General features: G+C 48.9%; 4 protein-coding genes across 4 annotated transcripts; 2 read left to right on the top strand and 2 right to left on the bottom strand.

Annotated features, from left to right (window-relative positions):
• Positions 1-1,384: 1,384 nt before the first annotated feature.
• Positions 1,385-2,315, bottom strand: EDB91DRAFT_1051797 (uncharacterized protein; the record flags this gene model as incomplete). The annotated part of the gene is made up of 3 exons (XM_041313631.1): positions 1,385-1,514; positions 1,562-1,937; positions 1,991-2,315. The coding sequence occupies 3 exons, from the start codon at positions 2,313-2,315 to the stop codon at positions 1,385-1,387; spliced, it is 831 nt and encodes a 276-aa protein (XP_041178101.1).
• A 2,701-nt stretch (positions 2,316-5,016) lies between these two features.
• On the top strand, positions 5,017-6,260 carry EDB91DRAFT_1127392 (dienelactone hydrolase family-domain-containing protein). Its single transcript, XM_041318484.1, has 7 exons — positions 5,017-5,259; positions 5,323-5,472; positions 5,527-5,553; positions 5,608-5,667; positions 5,723-5,776; positions 5,835-5,858; positions 5,921-6,260. The coding sequence occupies exons 1-7, from the start codon at positions 5,031-5,033 to the stop codon at positions 6,088-6,090; spliced, it is 714 nt and encodes a 237-aa protein (XP_041178100.1). The 5' UTR covers positions 5,017-5,030; the 3' UTR covers positions 6,091-6,260.
• A 2,372-nt stretch (positions 6,261-8,632) lies between these two features.
• Positions 8,633-10,530, bottom strand: EDB91DRAFT_1127378 (uncharacterized protein). Its single transcript, XM_041318483.1, has 3 exons — positions 9,775-10,530; positions 9,093-9,727; positions 8,633-9,039 (listed from the first exon to the last, which is right to left on the bottom strand). Exons 1-3 carry the CDS (start codon positions 10,153-10,155, stop codon positions 8,928-8,930), a joined length of 1,128 nt encoding a protein of 375 aa, XP_041178099.1. The 5' UTR covers positions 10,156-10,530; the 3' UTR covers positions 8,633-8,927.
• Positions 10,531-10,610: 80 nt separating this feature from the next.
• On the top strand, positions 10,611-13,852 carry EDB91DRAFT_1221615 (uncharacterized protein). The gene is made up of 7 exons (XM_041320913.1): positions 10,611-10,999; positions 11,053-11,094; positions 11,148-11,939; positions 12,111-12,303; positions 12,366-12,454; positions 12,529-13,381; positions 13,439-13,852. Exons 1-7 carry the CDS (start codon positions 10,625-10,627, stop codon positions 13,639-13,641), a joined length of 2,547 nt encoding a protein of 848 aa, XP_041178098.1. The 5' UTR covers positions 10,611-10,624; the 3' UTR covers positions 13,642-13,852.
• Positions 13,853-15,324: the final 1,472 nt, after the last annotated feature.

The raw sequence follows: 15,324 nt of genomic DNA, 5'->3' as shown, positions 1-15,324 counted from the left end.
ATCATCAACTCCAGGCAGCGTTGAAGAACCCCTTTATAGTGGTCTTGGGCATTGTATTGCACTGCTCGTAACAAGGTACAGAAAGGGCGTCCGCATACCCTGGCGCGGCCTGAGCCCAGAGGTCTGGATCGGATGGAGCGACAGCATACACAGGACATGGGTTAGCGGGCAAATGAACTCTGAGCACACGGAGCCATGTTTGATATCCGCATCGAGTCCTTTGATATTTGTCGACGTGCGGCCAAATATCGACGAGTATTTCCGCCCACGTTCGTGGTGAGACGGGGAGACGGAATAAGGAAGCGAACAGAGAAGAAGAATATCACCACATCAGAACAAAATTGAAACCGATGGGATACGAAATCCAGAAAATGTGTGCAGTTCGACCTTCGAAGTCTCATCAATATTCCAACCATCGGCAAAGACCGGCTATATGATATACTTCTGGCATTCCTATTCTTCCCCTCCGCGTCTGTCCGCCTTGTGGTGCGTGGTGCACATGAAATATCCATATCAAAAGGGTACGCCGCCCGGCGCGTATGACAGGCTGTCTGTTAGATAGTTCGGGTGCGGTGACGGCGGTGTAGAATTTCGATACTTATTAGAAGGTCATCATCGAACGGGTGCTGCGTGCTATGATGTTAATTACGATTATCTTCTTTGAGAGAGGATGGAGGAGGGATAAAACTGTTTGAGCTCCGACAGGTCACTTAAAGCTATTGCATCCATGATCCGATGCTCTTGTTTGAACGACACATCACTTCCTCGCTCGACAAAGCCGCACTCGTCAACACCAACGAAAAAACAATATTAAAAAAAATAGCCCTCTAGCATCCTTATCGAGCCTCTATCCACTAGTTAGTCTCTCTTTCTTCTTTCGAGCCCCCGACTGTAACTGCCCTAAACATGAGACCACCCACCTAAGCGTAGATTGATTCAGTGACACAAAGCTAAAAAATGAATGTGTGATTTTGCTGATGTGGAGTAACCTGAGTGTTTTCTGGACCCCCGACTTCCAGACTTTTACCCTGTCATTCGACCAAAAGCATTCTTCTCTCTGTGTCGTTGCCTTCGAGCTTCGCACGCTAAATAGCCAACGCCACACAAAGCCTTTGCCAAACAACCGTCGCTGCCAGCGACGTTTACAAGGCTCGTTGCTCAGACTCGCTGGTATCTCACTCTTGCTTTCACTGGGAATGAAATACTGATCATAGTGATGATAATCGGTTCAGGGTTCAGAACGGTTTCGCTGCCTCTGCAAACCCTACAGAGCCGCGGCTTAGGCTTTGGCTTTGGCTTTCCAGAATTCCAAGCCGGGCCGTGCACATCACTAGGTATATGATCTCTTCGACAATTTCCTGATCCCAATTCGCAGAAACGTCCTCTAATCATAGAATACAAGAGCTCTCAACTCGATCGACTCCCGAAGCGGTGTTCCCGCCGGAGTGTTCGGGTCCTGGAACCCAGTGTGAGGGGCAAGTCTGGCGACACTGCCGTCTTGCACTGAGTCAAAGCTGAGACCCTTAGTACGATCAAAGCGCCACCAAGCCAATTCACTAACCATTTGATAAGAACAAACTCTTCAGGGATCATTGCTGTCATGTATTTCCACCGGTGGTTTGGGTTGTACTTGATCCCAAACGTCTCACCCTCGCGATCAGGGTATATGAGAGCGACAGGCAGCAAGTCATTCTTGACATCGACACTCCGGAAATCGCATAGTGCAAGCGGCCAGTCTACAGCTGCGTGCGATATGGGACGCCAAAGATTGATGATTTGGAAGCGTTTGCGAAGGAGGGAAGGAGCTTCTGTTGGTGGGAGATGCCTGTGAACACGAGCAATGGAGGACTTCGTCGTTTGGTCTACATGGACTATGGCCACAGGTTGACGCCTATGTGGGCTATCAGCTGGCTCGCCTGGGCGACGGCGACGAATAGCTGCAAGATCAATTAAGCACCAAGGAATCGTTTCAAATAGTTGGTCGACGTACTATGATCGAAGATGACAATGTTGCTTGCTCCCGTAACTCTCTTGATGAGGTCGATGCTCTCAGGATAGTATTCGCGCTCAATCTCGCTATCATTCAAGAAGCTGGTGTGCTTCGCCGCTTCCCGCCCATACTGAAATCCGGCATTGTCAAGCTTGTAAAGTCCCTCCTTTCCGCGCACGTCCTCAATGTGCATGTCATGCTGGTCCTCGACCCAGTTGCGGATCAGTTTCCCCGTGACGCTATCTGCGTTGATGTTATGGTAAATGCGAGAGCCGTCAGATGGAGGGAGGTAGTAGTTGAGGGTGCTGGTGGTGTCAGAAGCCATGGCTAGTTCGTTGGCACTGGAATGTGTATAGTGGAATGGGAGGGCCCTTCAAGGAGTCACGAGTTATATAGGTTTCCAAGGCCGAGGAAGCCGCTTGGGTTACATACCAGTTCTCCTAGCTAACTATGTAGCACCCGAATTACATTTGCACTGTAGGTGCATGTCACAATCGAACCGCGCATTAGCTAACAGCATAAACATTAAACAATGTGACTTCTCAGCGTGCTAATGAAGAGAAGGAAGATATCAACATTAACTCTCCCACAATTGAGAGCAACGGCTCAACATTGTTCATTTGAACTTTGCTCAGCAATGTGTCCGTCTGAAAGTCGGATGACTATGCCGTGCGTCCGGCGCTATCTTTCAATAACATTTTTGCTCAGTGTTCCGCCATGGTTAGTGATGTTGAATCTCTAGCTGTCCTAAATCAGAACTAGTGATGTTCCGGCCTGGCTTGGGCTCAAAGCCCCGGATTAGGCTCGGCCTGGAGGGGCTTAGGCTCGCCAGAATTCAAGCCTGAGCCGTGAGCCCAAGCCGGCCCAAAGCCGGGGCTTGGGCCCAAGCAAGCCACGCCCCCCGCGCTGAATTTTCTGCGATGGCGATGTGAACAAGTGAGCATGCAGATACAAGCAATTACATACATACATACATAGACATATAAAATGCACCTATATGTCGGGAACAATGCAGGCACGCACAAATGAGCGGCGGTGTGCGGAAACAAGTACAGACAAACGTGCAGAGGCAAGTACAAACAAGTAGTACGGACAAGCAGCGACAGTTGCAGACAAACGCAAATACCATATGCACGGAGATTACATCAGTAAAATTACGAAGTCCTTTTTTTTTTTTTTAGCTTGGAGCCGCTTAATTAGCCTTGAACTTTGAAGTGAAATTCAAAAGTCGATATTTCATCAAGACACGGCAAGTGTCCCAAGACAGTAAAGAGGCTTAAGGAGGAAAATCGGATTCAAGTCATTAAAAGTGCTACCAATATGTGCTTTACAGTGAGACTCAAAGACAATGATCATGATGCGATTTCAAACGCATGATGGTCGATTTGTTCCATCACTGTCATTCTTACTCTCTGGCCATGGGCTACGAGCCACTCGGTCCTGTCTAGTGGAACCAAGAGCGAATTATATCTATATATCCTCTGCAATTCTGATCGCCATGAGATATCGGAAAATACACCTTCAAGGTTGACCTAACATTTTGTATAGCGAATACGTGCATGGGCATTGGGGGAGGCAATCACAGGATGTAATCTGCTTGGTACAAACTCTGATCTATTTGCTACAGAATCCCACTTCAAGTTAAGTAAATTGTACCCTGCAGAGATTTTAGCGAATTCTATAACACGATCGTCTCTATGGTAGGTTTTGCGAAAATCATCGCAGAGTGCGTTGGGGTAATCCGCTGATTCCTGATACGTCAGAAGTATAATCGCATCTACAGCTGTGCCATCCTACTATATGTCCATAGAGATTTCCCGGTGAAGCTACCGACGCCATCATACATCCCCGGGCATATGGTTTTCTTGCTGGATGCTGTAACTATCATTCCATCAGCGCTAGAAAGCATTCTATACGGTATGTATACAACGAATTCGCCCCATGCCCATCAAGTTAATGTTCTTCAGGCTTTCCAGTCCTCATACCATCTGGATATTCAGCATCGGAAATTCATCCGGAACGTCCGTAGGTGAATATAGAAATGTGTTCATATGGAGCCACAGGTGGCTTCTCGCCGCTTGCAAACACTGGGCGGTGGTAGGTTCGATTTTTATCTGCCAGCTTCCAAGCTTCTTAGCTTATCGAAACCCACTAGATCTATCAATGTCACGTCGTTTGGCAATCTGTTGGGGTCATCATCCTACCAAGCATGATGTGGTGCTGTGGTCACACTTGTCTTCAGGGACTTGCGTGCTCTGACATTTCCTCCAAGCGTTCGGTATTTGTACGTACGGTTTGCAATTATCCATCAGTACCACATAGTGCCAACTGTGTACCACTTTCACCAACGAGACTAGACGTTGGTTGCGACGTCAATGTTCCTTGCCTGACACTTGCAACTATTGTTCGGTTCAAGTGAGCACGCTTCTTATCTGCGTAAGACGCTTCATACATACCGTAGGGCCATCCTGGATATATGCAGGACTACCTACTGGTATATCGCATATGGATGATCGAAAGTGTCTCTGCAGTTTGGGCTACGAAGAAAATGTTCATGTTTCAAGAACACATCTTGTCTGGCGAATGCGTGTATGGGGAGGCAGTCACAGGATGTTGTCCGCTTGATAAACGCCGATTCATCTTTCTGAAACTGCACTGCGGAGGTATCCCAAAGTCTTGTGAAAATCTCCGCAGGGTGCATTGCAGGAATTCGCCGATTTCTGATACATGGTAAGTATGGATTGCATCTAGCAGCTGTGTGTTTACTTCCTATATGACAATATATAGATGGAGCTGGCGAAGCTACTAACGCCATCATACACCCCGTTGCTGCGGTAGCTTCTCGCCGTTGTATCCGATTTGCACACGTTATTCTTGACCCATTCGCAACGCCAGAAATGTATGGCGGATCTATTTCTGGACTCTGGAGGTCAGACGATCAATGCCCTCAGACGTCATCGATTATAACAAAGGTCGCACGCCAGCTACATATTAAAGGGTAGGTACGACTAAATTATCATCCCCTCGCACGATCACGAAGATGTCTCCCACACTCGCCTCTGCCCCTGGTAGCTGCTGTTTCGGTGGTGTCAAACACGCAGGCACCCCCGTCGGCCGGATCGAGGACCTCGGCGGGCTGCAAACATACATATCCGAACCTCCTACTTTCAAGTTAGCCACAACACAGAAAGTGATACTCTACCTTGCAGACGTCTGGGGACCGCTTTACTTGAACAACCAGTTGATTCAAGATTATTTCGCGTCCTGTGGTGCGTCCCATTTTGTCTGATCGTAAATCGTGGAACGGAAGTGAGATGAATGGAGCGATTTAGGCTATATCGTCCTTGGGCCTGATTACTTCTTTGGCAATGCCATATCGAACCACCCGCCGGGCTTTGATCGCCCGACGTGGATTGTGAATGCACGGAAAGCAGCCTTCGATGCATTTCCCGCTTGGCTAGACGCTGTGAAAGCGAAATATGGTACGTCCTTGCTCGAGCGTCTCAAAATCGTCGAGATATACCCATGTTATGTAGGGAGTGATACTAAGTACTGCACTGTCGGTACGTCAATATACAAGCGACGTCAAAAGAAAACTAACCCCGGGTCTTCGTCAGGGTACTGCTTCGGAGCACCGTTTGTCATGGACTTGTGCTCTAACGGGTCTGTAGTTGCTGGTAAGTGGTTTGACCGCCTCTCAAAGAATGGTATCCACGCGATGGCTGTATATAGGGGCTCTCGCTCACCCCGCATTCCTTGAGGAAAGACACTTTGAGAAACTTGCCGGTACGTTTTCTACTGCTCACCAACTCTATCATTCTGCTGTTAAACATTAACACTACAGGACCTCTTATTCTCTCCTGCGCAGGTAAACAACAATTCCTTCCTTCAGATGCTTGTGGTCGCACTTGATCTCATTCTCATATGTAGAGGAGGACCATACCTTCCCCCACGCCTCTCGTAGACGCGCAGAAGACATCATGGTCGCTCGCAAATGCACGTATTATTTCCAGGTGTTTTCGGGCGTCAAGCATGGGTTTGCTGTTAAAGGTGATCCAGACGTTGAGATGGAGCGTGAGTGGCCCTATCTAATTCCTTAAATATCGATGTCGACAGGGTACTAATTGTTTGATGCAGGGTGGGCGAAGGAGGAGAGCGCTAGGGGAATTGTTGGGTGGTTCGATCGCTTTACGGTCTAGGTTTGCTATGACGAGACTCTGCGGTTCTTCGGTGTTGATCGATGAAGCAGAATTTGGCTGAATTGTTGTGATTGTACATGTAATATTGAAATGAAGTGCGCCTCCAGACCATCAAGCAATGTCTTTAGTTTTCCAGGTGAACTGGTAGTGTCCCCTAGACAGACCATCGACGAATCAGGAGCCCGAAATTGTAGTTTTCGGGGGCGTTTTCAACCAGCTATGATCGTCGACGCGCTCGAGTATGCCTAGGGGACCATACACAGCCATGCACTCAGTGTCTCTCGGCCCTTTCCATAGCCTATTAGTCAGCACGTAGATTGAACATTGCGACGATTACGTGTTGCTTGCAACATCCATTCTTGCTCGCTACGTCTGATTCTGGGCTACAAGCCACTCAACCATGTCTAGTTTGACAAAGAGCGAATCGTAGGTATGATCTGTTGTAGAGCAAACCAAAAGTTGCAGATGCATACCTAAGCATCATGCATGGAATGGAGGCAGGATGTTATCTGCTGATCTATCTTTCTGGAATTGCAGCCTGCGCAGGTGTTCCGAGGCCCAAAATCTTGCGAAAATCTCCACAGGGTGCATTGCAAACGATTCGCCGGCTTCTGATATATGATAAGTATGGACCACATCTACAGCTGAGCTATGCTACTTACTATATGAAATATATGTTAATGGACTCGGAGCTGGCGAAGCTATTGGCGCATCATACATCCCCAGACTAAATCATTTTCCCGACTCTGAGTCAACACGAGGAATCTATTATCATATCACTGGTGCTCGAACGCACTATACAGTGAATCACGACAAGCTCGCTCGTCCCATGCCCTACCCACCAACCTAGTGTTCTTCACCTTTTCCAGTCCTCGTGTTGGTATAGTAGGAACTATCTGGATATTCATCCCAAATATTATGTGCCGAATGTTCGTACGGAGCCGCATAGCTTCTCGCAGCTTGTATCCGATGTCGCACCCAAGAACATGGTCGTTCGTATCGAAAATGGACTTTGAAGTTTGGTGACACGCTCCCAGGCTCTCTTCGCAGACGTTTCCGGCCAAGAATGCGATAATAACTGCTTGGCGATGGAGTGGTTGTGGGTTAGATTTTTATCTGCCAACTCGATCTCTTAGCTTATCGAAACCCACTAGATCTATCGATGGCAATCTGTCTGGGTTCTCATCCTAATGCATGATGTAGGTGCGGTAGGTCGCGATCATGCTTAGAAGTTGCGTGCTCTGACGTTTTATCGAAGCGTTTGATATTTGTTTATATGTTCTACCGTTATCCGCCAGTGCCGACCATTTCCAATAGCAGAAATGTCTTCACGGACTAGATTGGACAGCGACGTTCCTTTCCTTGATACTTGTTTAGTTTGGTAAGTGCGCTTCTGATCTGCCCCGTACCAACCTGAATATATGTAGGTTTATCTATTGCCAACATGTCGCATGAAAAATGTTTATGCAAATCGCGCTGGCGAAGCTACTGACGCTATCATACATCCCCAGACCAAATCATTTCCCGCGGCCTCCCACTCCGAGTCAACAAGAAGCCTGCCGCATGCCATTATTTCATCGGTGCTCGAAAGCATTCTATACGGTATATCTCACAACGAGTTCGCCCGTCCCATGCCTTACCCACCTCTTCAGCCTTTCCAGTCCTGATATTTATACATATCCTGATATTTGTATGTGTCTTGATACTTCAACGTATCCAGGTATTTATACATAGGGTACCATCTCGATATTCTCTTACGGGAATTGGAATTCGCGCATGCGGAACGTTTGTAGGTCCGTGAATACAGATATGTTCGTCAGGATCCGCGGGCAGCTTCTCCGATCTTGCAGCTGGCATCTGATGTCGTCTCCCAAGTGCATTAATAACAACAACAACAGCCGTAAGCATCCGAGTCGTTCGTCAAAGATACCCACAATACAAATGTTTTCCGAAAAATGTGTGGTCAAGAATGCGATATCGACCCTCGCAACTTGAAACTGCGCTTGGCGAAGGGGTGGTAAATTTGATTGTTATCTGCCAGCTAGACTTCTTAGCTTTATGCTTATCGAAACCTTTGAAATGCACTAGATTTATCAATGTCAAGTCATTTAGCAATCTGATCTGTCGGGGTGATCATCCTAACTTACCATGCATGGTACCGGTGTGGTTCGGTAGTTCAATGCTGAAGCGTTTGGTTTGCCGGTTCTTCACCGAGAAGACCAGATATGCATTTGGTCAACGTTCCTTGCCTGACACTTGCAACTATTGTTCAGGTAAGCACGCTTCTGCCCATACCAACTTGAGTACGTGCTTCTACCTACTGGAACATCGCACCTGGAACATACAATGCAAAGAAAAGCGGGCGTTTGTGGGGATTTGGTCAACGCTCATTATCGATCAGTGTCGAGGGACTCATTACCAGTGAAAAGTATAACCGGATGACTTCATTCGAATAACTTCGCTCATCGGGCGATACGAGAATAGTTGTTGATTGATTGTGTATGTAAAGACTGGAAGCTGCACGTACGCGTACGAAGCATAGCAAGAATGAATGAGAACGAGACTGTAGTATGTAAGTACGTCGGCACCAGGCGGCGGCACGATTAGAGCCATCGGGGTAAGTAGGAAAGCGAGAGCGTGGAGTGGTAGGCATATGCTAGCAAATCAACGAAAATAGTTGGTTGGATTGGGGAGAAGAAAGAGAAAAACAGTCAGTCCGTCCGTCAGTCCGTCGTCCCTCACCCAGACTCCCTCGGTGACGAATCGTGCGAAGAGTCAGCGTTCATAGTCAGCTTGGACCGCGCCAAGATGTCAGCTGCGAGTTCGGAGCCGTATTGTTCTGCCAATTGACTACCACGCACATCAACACCAAATAAAACATAAATACAGAGAGAGAAACGCACTTGGCATAATTATCCATAATAACAGCCATACTCTCCGTACTCAACCTATAAGCCTTTGGCATCATGCCTTTTCCAAAGCGATAAGTCACGTGGTTAGAACACAAGAGACCTGTGAGCATGATTACGAGTTGGAGGGGGACGAGGGCGAAAGCGATGGTGTACCAGATTGTCAAGGCGTGTTTCTCAAAGTTGACATATGCTTCTTTGCACCCCGGGAGGACGGAGCGGGCGTAGCATGTTTGAGAAATTGTAGCTTCGACGAATGGGGAGTAATACCCGCAGCAATGGAGTTTGTTCTGGATGCGCAGACGGCCTTCTGCGCCGAGGACACGAGACCATTGAGCGTTGAGTTTGCCTTCGAGGTTAAAGGTGCGTTGTTTGTAGGTGATGTATCCTGGTGTTACGAGGAGTGCGAAGCAGAGCCAGAGAGCGAATGTGTAGAGAGCAAGGAAGGAGCGGTTGTTAAGGAGGATACCTGCCCATCCGATGATGCTTGTGACTGCTGCGAGGGCTGAGGCAGCTGTGCTGAATATGAGTTCCGTGCGGTTTCCTACGCGGATGATATCAGCGTGTTCGAATACATCGAACCAGGTTAGGAGACAGAATATGAGGCCTGTTAGGGCGTATGCGCTTAACTGCGGGTGTGTTATTATTAGAACTGGGATATGAAAATGAGATTTACGCAGAGATTGGTGATTAGGAGAGCCCATTTGAATCTGTTCCAATGCATGCGGGGACGGGTGTGACCGCCTTCTTTGCCACCGAACCAACGACCGGTGACGCCGTCGTAGTCTTCGTCGCCTTCTGCGGGCATACGGGATTCACCGCTCTTGAAGGCCTCCCTACCGCCGCCTCTCTTTGGCATGGCGAGATGGTCAACATTTTCTTTTCTGGGTTTGCGTTTGCGTGGGGTAGGAGAGAGCAAGCCAGAAGAGAACTTGGAAGGGAGGTAGTTGACGCTGAGGGAGAGTGTGGGGGTGTCTGCGCGAGGAGATGGGGGGGCTGAAGGGGGCTCGTCTAAGGCGAACTTTGGTGGGGATGGGGGTTCGAGGGGAAGCTGCATTTTTGCAAGGATGGGCCTGGTGGAAGGTGCGAGTGAGTAGGCTGATTGTGCGTGAGATGTGAGTGAGGATGGACGACGGACGTGGTCGTGGCTGGGGAAGCGATTAGTTATATTAGGATTGTATTCTATGTAGTAGGAGGAAGAAAGAAAGATGGGAAGAAGATGAAAACACGACTTACCCACTAGTATAATAGTCCGACATCGCCAAGCGTCTTAGTAGTTAGTACTCGGTTAAAAGTCACAGTTAGGTTAACACGTTGTTTCCTTTTCGTGAGGATGACCCTGCAGCTGGATTTACGTACGTACTTCCAACGCACGCAGAGCAACCATTGAATTACACCTTACAATATCATCCTCGAACTGACAATCAGCCTCATCCGAACAAGACACAACATTCACAAACAAATCATTTATGCGCGACACGTCACATTTCATTAAACGCGTGACAGGCGCGTCACTCTCCTCTACCATGTACGACACTCGCCCCACAAAACGTCAGCGTACACTATCAGTCTCGCCCTCGCCCGCCCCACTAAGATCATCTTCACTTACACCGCTTCTAGAGTCTCCAAAACGGACCCCAGAACTCCGCCAGCTTCCTCCAGCAATCCTACTCCTCGCGCTTCCAGGGCTTCTGGCACATCCCCCGACGCATCCTGACTTTGGTTTTTCGCTATTTCTTTCTCTACGCGCACTAAGGCAATGCTTAGCTCTTCCTGCGCTCGCACCTGATCTGGAATGTCGAGCATGGACAAGTTTGGCCGAAGTCGGAATGAGAGTCATGGAGAGTGGCTTTTGCGCCGAGGATAGCGGATGTGACTGGGCAGTAGGTATTTATTCCGAGGTGCGCTAGATTGCTTTTTTGTGGCTTGTGCTGCTAATGAGTTTTGTGCAAAGGTCGAGAAAGCACTCAGTAAGAGCCTTCTCATTGCCCAAAAAGTGCGTCTCTCTTTATTTCTGACATAATACTTGACCCTATAATCGCTATTCAGCACCCTTCACTTCGTCCGCTTCGCCACCATCTTACTCTGTTGCATGCACACTTTGCATTCACCTTCCCGTCCTCGTCAACATCCCCGAAGTTCGCACGTGCAATCCTCAGACGCCTCGTCGCGTCATTCGTACTCTCAGATCCCCCAGGCACCGTATATGCTGCACACTTGGCCTTAATTACACAAATGACCACTCCACTTCCCTCGTCTACCCCTGGTGCCAATCTCAGTCCTGCACCACCCCTAGGTGCCCCCGCCCTCCAAGCAACACTTACCGCCATAGACACTCTAATAACCCTCGCACGCAAGAACCACCACCCCCGAATCACTGCACTCGCTCACGTTATTAAGTTGCGCGTTCTACTTCGTGCAGGTGCATGGACGCAAGTCGGGGCTGCTCTGGATACCGCAGAGGCCGTACTTGGCCTGACGTTTGACAAGGACAGGAAGGAAAATAACGAGAAGATGGACGGGAATACCACAGATGCAAAACCAGTCAATGATGCAATTCCGCGTTGGAATTCCATAACGGCTCACGACGTCAACGCTCTCTCCCGCGAATATTCACAAGTGCACATCACCTCCAACGGGTCTAATGTAGAACCCACCCAGGAGGAGGAAAGCACGCAATCAGACCCCGCTCATTCTTCTCTCGTCATTCATACCCTCCTCTTCGGCACCATTTTCTTCACTTTCTCAGGTAATATTCGCGCAGCTGAGCAGAGACTCGTCGCACTTCATGCCATCGTCGATAGCGGAGCACTCGATGGATTCAAGGATGGCATTGTCCAGGTACGCTTTCCGTTTTTCCCTCCTACTCCCCCTCTCGTCTTTTTTGTGTCCCATTTATGACTTTTGAGAGTAAGACTTTATGCAAGAGCATACAATCTAGTCTTGTGATCATTTGTTCCGCTACTCCTTGTCTTTGGTCCTCACCCCGTGCTAATCATTCTACTCCACCAGATCCCTCTTCCACCGCACCCCCCTCTGGCCGTTCACACCACCCACCCACTCATACTTCTCCCGCTCACATTCCTCGTAAGCGCCACCGCGAAACGGGACCCAGTGGGCAGAAGCCCAAAGAGAAGACTATGGGCTGAAGCGGGAATTAACATCGTCAACGGAGCAGGCGATGACATTGAACGTACGTTTTGTTGTCTGTTTCCAACATCTTTTGCGTGACATTGCATTTATGCCGATGCTAACATATATCTCCAGTACCCCTCTGGGCTTCACTCGCAGACAGAGACGAAATTATACAGCGCACTGTAAGACTCAGAGCCGATCTCCTATGCGAACTCGTCGCCGTAAGTATCAACTTCTCCCTTCAATTCCTTCATATCTTATTCTTCGTATCTCGTATCTAATCTCCCATCAACAGATCTCGATCCAACGCTCCGAATTCGACGCGGCAGAAACGCACCTAAACGCGCTCCTCTCACTAACCCACACGCACGACCTCTTCCACAACTACAGCGCACGCATAACTCTCCACGCTGCACACCTTGCGCATGCACTTGGAGATAGCGAACGTGCGAGCGTGTGTTATCGCGTCGCTAGAGCCGTGGATGACGAACTTAATGCTGGGGTTGGGTATGTTGGTGCTGCTGCGTGTGCTGGGGAGGCATTGTTACGCATTGGAATGTGTGCCCAGGAACAGACTCAGGTGCAGGGTGGGAGCGCAGATTCGAACATTGTCACTCTAAACCAAGACGCAAACGGCGAAAAGATTGACTGGTTGGACGAGGAGACTCACGCACTAGCTAAGTCTGCCATCCAGCGATGTCATGGGATGGGAGGGACACTCGAAGCAGTTGGAAAAGTGGTACAGGCAGCTGTTGCGGGTGCGAGGGGGGAGATCGTCGGTGCCAAGTACGTTTCCTCTCTTTCTTTTTGCTTCCTTTCGCAACTTAAAAAATGTACCGAGCTCATACTCACGAACCTTTCTCTCACCTACAGATCTCACCTAAAATCAGCCCTTTCTCTCTCGACCTTGGCAGGTGAGAACCATCTCCGCGCCCTCCTCCTTGCACAAGTAGGAGCGCAGTATTTACACACGGCGCCTGCGCACGCTATGGAGACTTTGGCTGTTTGTGAGACGCTTGGTGCTGGGATGGGTGCAGGTGTGAAGGTGAAGGATGGAGTTACAAGTAAAGGAAAGGAGAAGGAGACGGGCAAGCACGACGCAATAGGAAACGCCCCTCTCCGTCTCTGGGTCGGCGAACGATTCCTTGGTTCGTTCTTTTCCCCTCTTCCCCTTTCCAATAGTCTTATGCTGACGAACGCTGCAGAGATATTCAAACGCGCGGATAAACCGCACCGAGTGGCGAAGCAGGAGACTTATAATGTGATATATCGTGATGCGGTGGAGGGGATGGTTGGGAGGGCTAGGTGGCCCGCTACCTGTGGGGGGGAATCTGATCAGGGGAACTTTGTCGAGGGGGAAGACATCAACATGCAGAACGCAGATCCGGATCCGGATGTTGAGATGTAGGTGTCTGCACCTCTTTGTCGTTCGTTTGAGGTGATGGGTAATCTATCGGACACTGTAGTTGATGGACTGACTGGACTGACCTTGCTAAAACCTAGAAACACTTATTGATACTCTCACGCGCACTTGCGCACTTAAAGCGTTCGTACTTACGCACTCATTGTAGCATACCACCGAATATTAGATAGCCAGCGCTAGAATAACGAAGAATGGCCTGATGAAGTGAGGCTCCGAGATACTTTAATCCAGGACAGAGTTGGATGTTAGTATCCTGGAAAACGACTATCTCGGCGTCAAAGATTTACCATCCTGGCTAATGGCATATGGACGTTGAGTTGTGTCAAGGGTGACCAGCGAGTCTCTGATAGAGTACTGGATTCAGTCCCATCAGCCGAATATTAACCAACGCTAGAACAACATCGAAGAAGAGACTACTGCTCGTGGACATGTGGTATTGAAGGGATTCTGATTAGAGGTATCGGAGAGGATAGGACTTTGATCAAAGGCAGGAATCAGCTGCGTGATACGTGCATGAAATGTAGCGATAGAGAGTCCCGTCCGACGAGAACGAGACGGACTGCACTTCATCTGTATGCCCATTGATCACGCTCTGAACCCCCGTCCAGTTCACATGACGTCCAGATGCTAGGCGAAGAGAATTCCGAAAATGTGTGGCAAATCTTGTGGCTATCGTGGAATTGATGGGCGCGTGCTGAGCATTTGTCCCATCACGGAACGAAACACTACTAACGCCTCTTCGTAGTCGTCGTCATCCTGATACTGATACTTGTCGATGATTTCTCTCAAATGAGCCGATACATATTCAACAGCAAGTTTTTCCGCTTCCCAGCACCGCTGTTTACGACAGCATTGAAGCGAGATATTTGGTTAATGTTTGGGAGGTTTCTCTTGATGTATTCGCAGGCAAGACGTGCCCACTTGAAAAGTCCCTCAGCTTTCGCAGCGAGGATTGCAAACTCTCTATCCCCCAAAACTGAACGCCCTTTCAGTTCGTAAGATACAAAAGTGCGGATCTTACGCTCCGCGACTTCTTGTGGTATTTCGTCCATGGACAACTATCAAACATGTGGAGCACCGTGAAACTCCTGATCAATATCGTGAAGGGGGCGAGAGCTAACAAGAATCCGGAAGTTGGATGAGAGTTCGGTGATTTGGGGAAAACCATGCTGCTCAAGTTTACCAGCAAGGATGCGCAGAAGGTTACGCCGCGTCTAAGGTTTCCCGCTCTCGTCCAGCGCTTCAATGACAATCAAGACAGGTCCCACACTTGACCCCGAGTGCGTTCCTAGTGGCTCCATGAGCAAAAAGATTGAGAATGTGCGAATCACAAAAGCTCACGACTCATAGAAGCTCTTGATCTTGGAGTAATCCCTGATGAAACGGGCACACTCCACAGTTTGCTGAACGATCTGTCCAATAATATCGCGCATAGATTCAATCTGGTCTAGATTGACGTCTTGTTTCATAAAGCGATAAACGTGTTTCAACTTGTCGAAAAGATCCTTCAGCGCTTGGTAACGGTATGCTCACCTTCAGCCACCGGGCAATCAGCGGAAGCGCTGCAACTGCGCCGCTGAGTCTATTGAGAAGGCCGAGGGCTTCGACCCAGAAGAGCAGACGGTCGTGGCCGAATAATGATCTGATTTCATCTGCGAGCTTCTCGTC

This window comes from Suillus paluster, assembly GCF_016628075.1.
Source record: "Suillus paluster strain FC165 chromosome Unknown EDB91scaffold_20, whole genome shotgun sequence".
Lineage (NCBI taxonomy): Eukaryota > Fungi > Basidiomycota > Agaricomycetes > Boletales > Suillaceae > Suillus > Suillus paluster.
The sequence above is the reverse complement of the archived record's forward strand: the minus strand, read 5'-3'. Positions and strand labels throughout refer to the sequence as shown.